Source organism: Xiphophorus hellerii, chromosome 13 (assembly GCF_003331165.1).
Source record: "Xiphophorus hellerii strain 12219 chromosome 13, Xiphophorus_hellerii-4.1, whole genome shotgun sequence".
NCBI lineage: Eukaryota > Metazoa > Chordata > Actinopteri > Cyprinodontiformes > Poeciliidae > Xiphophorus > Xiphophorus hellerii.
In genome coordinates, this window is record NC_045684.1 from 12,246,421 (window position 1) to 12,254,450 (window position 8,030).

General features: G+C 36.3%; 1 protein-coding gene across 1 annotated transcript; it reads right to left on the minus strand.

Moving 5' to 3' along the window:
• Positions 1 to 3,652: 3,652 nt before the first annotated feature.
• cks1b (CDC28 protein kinase regulatory subunit 1B) lies at positions 3,653 to 7,376 on the minus strand. The gene is made up of 4 exons (XM_032581912.1): positions 7,245 to 7,376; positions 6,985 to 7,052; positions 6,721 to 6,848; positions 3,653 to 4,933 (listed from the first exon to the last, which is right to left on the minus strand). Exons 2-4 carry the CDS (start codon positions 7,041 to 7,043, stop codon positions 4,884 to 4,886), a joined length of 237 nt encoding a protein of 78 aa, XP_032437803.1. The 5' UTR covers positions 7,044 to 7,052; positions 7,245 to 7,376; the 3' UTR covers positions 3,653 to 4,883.
• Between the last annotated feature and the right edge of the window lie 654 nt (positions 7,377 to 8,030).

The following is an 8,030-nucleotide window of genomic DNA, read 5'->3' on the forward strand; positions in this document are numbered from 1 at the left end:
CTAATTAGATTTTAAAGGCTTTTGTTAAAATCAGGGCCGTCTGAAAATGTTAAAGTAAATTATGTCTCAGAGGGATTGCATCCTGGTCCACATTAGAATCTAAAATAGCCTGAACATTTTATAAAGTGCATGACTGACTTTTCTCAATGAGTTGCTACTTCGTCCTTTCCTTATTTTAATAATATGGGAATAAAGACAGGGAAAAATGTCAGGCTTTTTGCTTCAAGTTTTCCCCATAGCTGATTTAATCTGGAAGTTAAAAGGATTTGCATGACTGAATCCTTATAACAGATGTAGTCACACTTAGCCACATACTACTGTAGATGCAGTGTAGTTGTTTAAAGGTATTTTCAACTTTTTAAATGCCTAAATGGTTTGCAAAAAAGGTAGCGAAGGTCAAAGGATTTATTAACATAACTAGAAGATATGCCTGGATCATTATTTTTAGTAAACTGGCTGCTAAAACTTTTTAACTAGCATCACAAACAGCTGTAGTAGAAAATATTCACATCCCCTGATCCTTAATTAGCTTTATTTCAAATTACAACCACACACTCCAGCCTATTTTTTATGTGATAAACCAACACTAAGTTGAAATTCTGAAGTAAGCAGATTTTCACTTTTTTGTATATTTTCCAACCTGACAAGACGGATGAATTTACAGCTACATTTCACTGCTGTTGCAGCTGTTCATCTTTTGGGGAATGTCTAAGAGTTTTGCACATCTGCAGATTGAAATCTTTGCTCATTCTTCTCACCAGCCTCCCTGATCCCCCTGAAGAAAAACATCCACACATTACCACGCGTCCACCACCGAGCCTCAATGTGTAGCTGAAGCGTTCAGACCAATGCCAGTAATTATTAACATAAATCAACCCAAAGTGTGACATGTCCACCTCAAACATGATTTCCTTCCTCCTCAGTAACTTGCATTCGGATCAGTTTTAATCCCACCAGGATGTTTGATTTAAACATGTTCGCCTCGTAGCCTCGAGGCTCCTGCATCTTTTGGGTGGAAATCATTTAATATTTAGATTTCCTTTCACATGGCCACTCCGGAGGAAATTGCTGCATAATGTTAGCTAAATTAAATATTGCGCTAGATGTGTGAATGAAGGATTAATTTATCAGGCAGCTTGTTGTTTTGCAGAATATGAATCTCTTTTTTTTTTCCTTGTGTACTGTGAAAGATTGGTGCTATGAATTATTTAAGCTGTTCTGAAATTCATTTCTGGAATATTATCCTCTGGACGGTCTAATGGAGCCAATTTTATGGCTCAAAGTTCCATCAGGCGTCTTTTAAATATCCTCCCCCTCCTGCACTTTGCAGCAAACTTGGCTTCTTTTTAGGAGGTGTCCCACTGCGCTGACAACACCAATAAATATGCCATCTTCAAGAAGCACGTTTCATTTCCTTATCTACCTTCTCTCCATTCTCTCCTTCTTTATCTCCATTTCCTCACCCCTCTTATATTACTTTCTCATTCACATACTTCTGTACCTTTTCACGTTGAAGAGGAACGTCTGCCCAGCTTGGCTTTGTCTCCTTGAGCCTCGCCTCCTTTCTTCTTCCTCCTGCTCTCCGCTCTCTTCCTTAACTGAGCACATCTTCACACTGCCTTGTCATCCATCACACTTCTCTTTCACTGCTTTCCTTTCTACTTTAAATTATTCATACTCCTGGCCAAACTTAATAACAGTCTGGAGTTCTTTTGGAAGTTTTATGTTATTGAATGGCGGTACAATGTCAGGTGCTCTAATAGAACCAAGCTGTGATTCTGATGTTGTGTTTCTCAGAGCTGGAAACAGGTTTATTGTCTCTACAGATTAGGACTGAATCCTTACATGCAGATCCTAGATAAACTAGTCATACCTCTGAACGTGTTCACAATTTGTGTTTAATGTAAAATGGATAATTTATGATCATATCTGTAAAGGTATGAGGCTCGGATATTAGAAAAACGGCAGAACTGAACAAATGCACAAGAAAAATTTTGCTTTTCTGTATATGGAACAATCTGTCTAAAGAGAGTGGTTACTGCAACACAGGAGGCGGCTCAGGTTGCTGACCATCACAGCCTGATCATTACCCGGGGAACACTTTGCAGAAATTGTCACAAATCTTCCTGTGAGTCACAAAACATTATTTTCTTCTATTCCCTGTGACTTGTAGAGTTGCATAGTTACTACCCACGGCGTGTGAGTGTCGCCATGAGCTGTTTGCACCCACTGCCAGTCTGCTAGCATCTGGAACACAACATCCTGTCCTCCTCAAGCCATCTCCACATCTCAAAGCTTTACATTGGGACTCAAAGCGATGGCGCCGTTTTAAATACCCACAGGTCTTACTTTTTTTTCTTATTTTTTAAAGGATTAACGTTTGATTTCATTGCAGAATTTATGCAAAAAGACAGACCAGTCAATGTAAATTCTCTGCATTTATGTTGTGCTGCACTGCCCTCTACAGTTCAAAGTGAAAAAGACAGCAGAAAAGGGAGAAATTCTAAAAAGTGGAAAATTGCGATCTAATTTTTAAGCTTAAAAATTTAGAACCACAAAACCTCTCTGTGACCTAAGCATGTAACAGAACTGAACAACATGACCATTTGGAAACTACAAATAACTTAACACTCTATATGAATACATTTCAGATCTGTCAGTATTACTGCAAACTGATTGTTTAATGGGGATATATTTGTCCTTATGAGTAACAGTTTCAACATAACTTATTTTTTCCAGTTAACTTTCTCAAGCTGTCATTTTTATTTAATCTAAATGTTTTGAAGTTGAAGCAGTGTTTCAGTGTGGATGTATATATGCAAAACAGATATTTAACTTCAATGTATAGACACAAAATATCAAAATGTTTGTATTGTTTAAATAATAGCATGAAGTTTGTAGTGTTAAAATAATATGCCAACATTTGCAGAGCATCAAGAAAGTATGAGACTGAGGCCTACTGGCCAAATATCACATTATCATAAAAAAAACAACTTCAAAACTCCCAAAATATGTTAAATAAAAATTATTGCTACCCAAACAGCCCTTTGCTATATGAATATGGTGTGACTGATATTACAAAGACGATATATTGTGCAGCCCTACTGGGACATCTTGTAAAATTTATTTTGGTAAAATTATAACATGCTTTCATTTATCTGATGTATAGTGTTCCAACTTTAACACAAAAACCTTGATTATGTACAGCGACAGTCTGCAAATTGGTAAAAAGTTTTTACAATATTAAAATTGTAGTTGAATTTAACATTTTATTGGAAAGCATTGGTTGACCTTTGGTTTTTAGTTCAAAGTTGAAGATTCATGCATCGTCGTCATTTAGTGGCTTAACCAGCTGAAACATTCCTATGCCTTTTTTTTTAAGCTTCAAATTGTCCTTCAAGGTATATACTCCATATTCTGGGGAAATTTTTAAAAAGAAAATCAAATAGAAATGTAAACAAGATCCAAAGCAAACACAAAAGTGAAGGAACATGAAGCAAGATCCTGCCAGTGACGAACACCACTCCAACTTAGGAAAACATAACAATTTGCCCCAATGCCAAGTGAAATAAACAGGACAAAAATAAAATATCTGGAAAGCATTGACAAATGAAAATATACATCTTAGAAGAAAAAGGAAAAAGTACATGTATACACACAAAGTTAAATTTTATTCCAGTAGTTTTTGTCATTAGATTCAGTCTTGAAGAGAAATACGAACTGGCTGCTGCTGTAAAGAGTAAATTAAACTGAAAACATTTGGTTATTTTGCAGATAAGACTTTCGTTTTCTAAGGTCACTGCCTCAAAGAGATCCGTCATGATTACTGAATACGCCTTAAAAGACAGGTCTAGACAGTAGTTTTGAATTTGTCTATAAACTGTACATTTCTCAAAGTTTAACATATATAATCAGTTTAAACACCCAGGAACAAATTATAAACTCTATAGCAAGGGTCATCTTAGATATCTAAACTAAAGGGCTGCACCATATTAGAAAATTATTCTATTCGCTCTAATCTGAGCTCCAGTTAGCATTTTGAGCAAGGCTATTTCCAACTTTATAACACTCTTGCAATATATTAGTCAATTAATGCAGTCCAGTCTTTTGAAATATGAATATTATGTTGATATATTGTGCAGTCCTATATTGTGCAGACAACTCTAACCAATCAGCTTCACTGTTTCCTGGAAAGTTTATCTTGTTGAATCATTCCTGTTGCAACTCTAGACAAACCCAAAACACTAAACAGGGGGGGGAAAAAAATAAAAAAATGAACCCATCAGTAAAATTTTAAGTTTACATTTATTTATCAAAGGGCAACACAATTCATAAATACTGAGCAGCTTGTTGGTACATTCAGACCAAGTGAAGTGAAATCCTCTAAAGCAGAATGAAAACAAAATCAAATCTAGTTCATAACAGGAATGTTGCAGATTCTCATGTGTTAAATGACAATTTACAGACTCATACAACGAAGCAGCAACATGTCAGCTCGAGTCAAACTAATCTAGAGTAACGATCAGGTGGTTTCATAACTGTATAACTCCTGTTAAAGCTTCGCTCACCACACTATAGTAATTGCTCTAATAAACTGCAGATCCAAGCAGACGTTGAAGCCATTTTAAAAAGTCAAAAAGGGTTTGAATGTGTCAGACGTGTTGTTGCAGATTCCTTTTCTTACATAAGAACAAATCCTTTTTTTTTTTTCCCCTCTCCAACACGTTCACTCCACATCCATTGTTCATAAATGATAGTCCATCTCCAGGTCCCTAATCATCAGCACAGAGATCCGATCCAACGGGAGGTTGGTTTGACAGCATGATGGGAACTCTGATCGGAGGCACTTAAAGGCTGAGCTTTGCAGGACTCGAAAAATACCTTTAAGATTTTGGGTTAGGCAGAGGGCGGCGAAACAGCAAGATGTGAGGTTCTAGAGGGTGAAAAACGCAGAACAAAACATGTCAAATTCAAAAGTACATTTAAAAACAGCTGAAGACAAAACTTTAGACAAGTCAGGGGTCAACATCCTTTGCAAATCCGACAATATTATGGTCAAGTCCAGTCCTCCACAGCTATATCATCCGATTTTCAAACAGATTCCTGCTCTAAACACACCGGGATCCCATCAGACACTCAGCTCTACAGAGGCCTGCTAATGAGCCAGTCAGTCGGTCCAGGTGTGCTGGGGAAGGGACGCATCTGAAAGTTGTAGGATGGTAAGTCAAGAACTGGACTTGGGCAGACCCAGCATCAAGATCATACATGGGTGAAACATTGAGAGAGACTTTATTATGCAGGAGTAACAGAGGGAGCCTCTACTGGAACCCTAACCTGCTCCACAACAAGTTGGGTTTCAATATAGAAACATATTTCAAAACAGAACCACACCCAGGCTTGTGTCAGACACTCTGAAATAAAGACGAAACCCTGAAAACAAAGAATCTCCTTTCAGAATAATAGACAACTTGTAGAGGAGAGAACAAGCAAATCTCAAGAAACCTTGATGCAGTGAGGTGATTTTGAGGGGGGGGGGACATTAAGGGAGCGGTCAGTTTCAGGCAGTTGAAAGAAAATTACATGTTCATTATACACAAGTTGGTTTTTGGGGGTTTTTTAATCACTAAAGCAATAACATTTTACTACATCCTATTCTTAAAGAAAAACATTTGGATGAAAAAAAAATAGAGGGAAGTTAAGAATTTAATCTATTTAAGTGCCTTGACAAGATCATCTTCCAGCTAACAAATAGGAATACATGTTCATTTAGGAAACAAGATTGCATTTCACTGAGAAATGAAAACGTTTTGCATCTACAAGTATAAGAAAACTTGCAGATGCATTTTTTGTAAATTGCATCTACAAAAAAAAAGTATATAATCTAACATCAATACTACAAGTACAAGCATACATAACCAAAATAAAAAGCTTAAACCTTTTCTTGGCTCTTGACACATTGCACTCAGTTGTCAACACTTCCACTCCAACCCAGCTTCGTTTTGTTGCTGTGCACATTTCATGTATTGCTGTTTCGCTTGCTGTTTTTACCTCCCAATCGCTTATAATAGTCATGTTTCAGAAGCACAATTTCTCTTATAGTATTTGGGGGGAAACTGAATGTCTGAAGATAAATTCCTTTTTGATAGACTTATCACTTAACTGCATTACAGAGTTTTTTTTAAGTTTAGTTTTTTTTTCACACCACAACAACCACATTATTCAGAGTTACAAATCATAAGTGCCAAAATTTCTCAAAGTAGAAACTGCATACGTCAGTCGAAACCAAAGATAATTTATGACCCATTATTAAAACTGTATGCTAGACTTCAAGTTTCATCTCTATTAATTTCAGAACTTAAGTCCTGATCTAAGAAGATTAAATATACATATAATAAAGACTCACGGAGCAACCACTTTATAGTTTTATAGTGAAGTAATTGTTTAATAAGCCAGACAACATTGGAGAAACATACCTGTGCATTTCACTTAATTTTTTTTATTAACGGGTTAATCATGAAGAATGGATAACTGCATTTTAGTATTCAAAACCTGGTATTTATCTTAAAGTGTGGATCTAAACACATGGTCTCCATCAAGGCTAGATCTTCCACATGTCATCAACAGTCACTTGTATGAAAAAGAAACTGAAATAAACAAGGGTAAAATCAGAAATGTAGCCGTGTGAAGGTAAATGTATGTTTTAGCTAACACCAAGCATACCTGGTTGATGGATCATGTAATGCACCCATCCCTGGCTCTGCTGGACCCCCAGGTTCCTCCACTCGGTCTCAGACATCAAGTGGGTCTTGGGTACACGTTTTGCGATGTCTTTGGGCAACATTACATGTCTGCAAAATTGTACAACGTCAGAATAAACTGGACGCCTGTTCGGTTCGTGTTGGGTTGTCATGCAACAGTTACGCAACATGAGGCCAACAAATGTCAATCATGAAAGTTAAAAAAAAAACTATGAATAAAGCCCACCTGTATTCGTATTTGTCATCGTCATATTTGTCAGAGTAGTAGATCTGTTTGTGAGACATAGCGGAGGCCTGGAAAGAAGTTTCAACCGTTAGTTAGCGTCCAAAGTAAAACTAGGCTAAGTAGCGTGTTAGCAGCAAGTTTTAGTAAAGCAGGCGCAGCTAAGCTAACGGCTTCAAGTTAGGCATGAACTGGTGAGACATGTAAACAACAAAACATTATTTAACCGTTGTAAACCACCGTGGAATAACTTTTAAACTTACCGTATGAAAGCGCAAAGTTACTTTGATCGAAAAATAATCAATTTATGTAGTTATTCACATCCGACAACAGCGAGATGTTCGCTCTCTCTTTGTTTCCCTCTCGACTGTTTTCAAGCCCGCTTTACTGCGTTCAAAAAGACCTGGCTTCCCGTCATTGGTCAACCAGAAGACCAAGCTTACCTTTCATTGGCTGCTCTGAAGATGAAAGTCGATTTCATTGGCTAATACATTTGTTAGAGGAAATAACGTAGTTTCCATCTGACTTTCCAATTGGCCAGCACAATTTGGTCGGTGGCTTTAATGAAAATAAAAAAAAAACAAATCTTGCCGTTTTCTTCATTTATTTAACAACTTGAGTCGCAAATTGTTTGACAACTAAAAATTTAAGCTTACCACGTAATGAAATTTAAAGTCTGCTCTATTTGCATTTAGTTTAGTATTTTTTTTATGTAAAAGTACAAATGTTTTAAAATGTACATTTAAAACGATTTAATTTTTGCTTTCATATCGATTATCATCAGTGTCACAGCAGGAGATATTTTCTACAATATGTAGATCACAGCTTTCTGTAAATACTAACAAAACTTTTTTTCTTTATTTTATATTTTCCTCTACTAGTAAAAAAAATAATCTAATTGTTCCATCTTTGACACTGGTTGGTGGGATATCAAACCCCAGTTACACTTCTACTATTTTTAATTATTAGTAAGAAAATAAGATTCTTGTGAATTACAAGAAATAAAGGGGATAAAAGTAAGTGTTTTGTTTAATGGTTTCTTTCTGTCC

Excerpts from the sequence above, each read along its gene's own strand:
- cks1b (XM_032581912.1), bottom strand. The coding sequence starts at position 7,043 with ATGTCTCACAAACAGATCTACTACTCTGACAAATATGACGATGACAAA. Across the intron at positions 6,849-6,984 it reads GATGACAAATACGAATACAG|ACATGTAATGTTGCCCAAAG; the intron begins GTGGGCTTTATT and ends ACAATTTTGCAG. Across the intron at positions 4,934-6,720 it reads TTACATGATCCATCAACCAG|AACCTCACATCTTGCTGTTT; the intron begins GTATGCTTGGTG and ends TTCACCCTCTAG.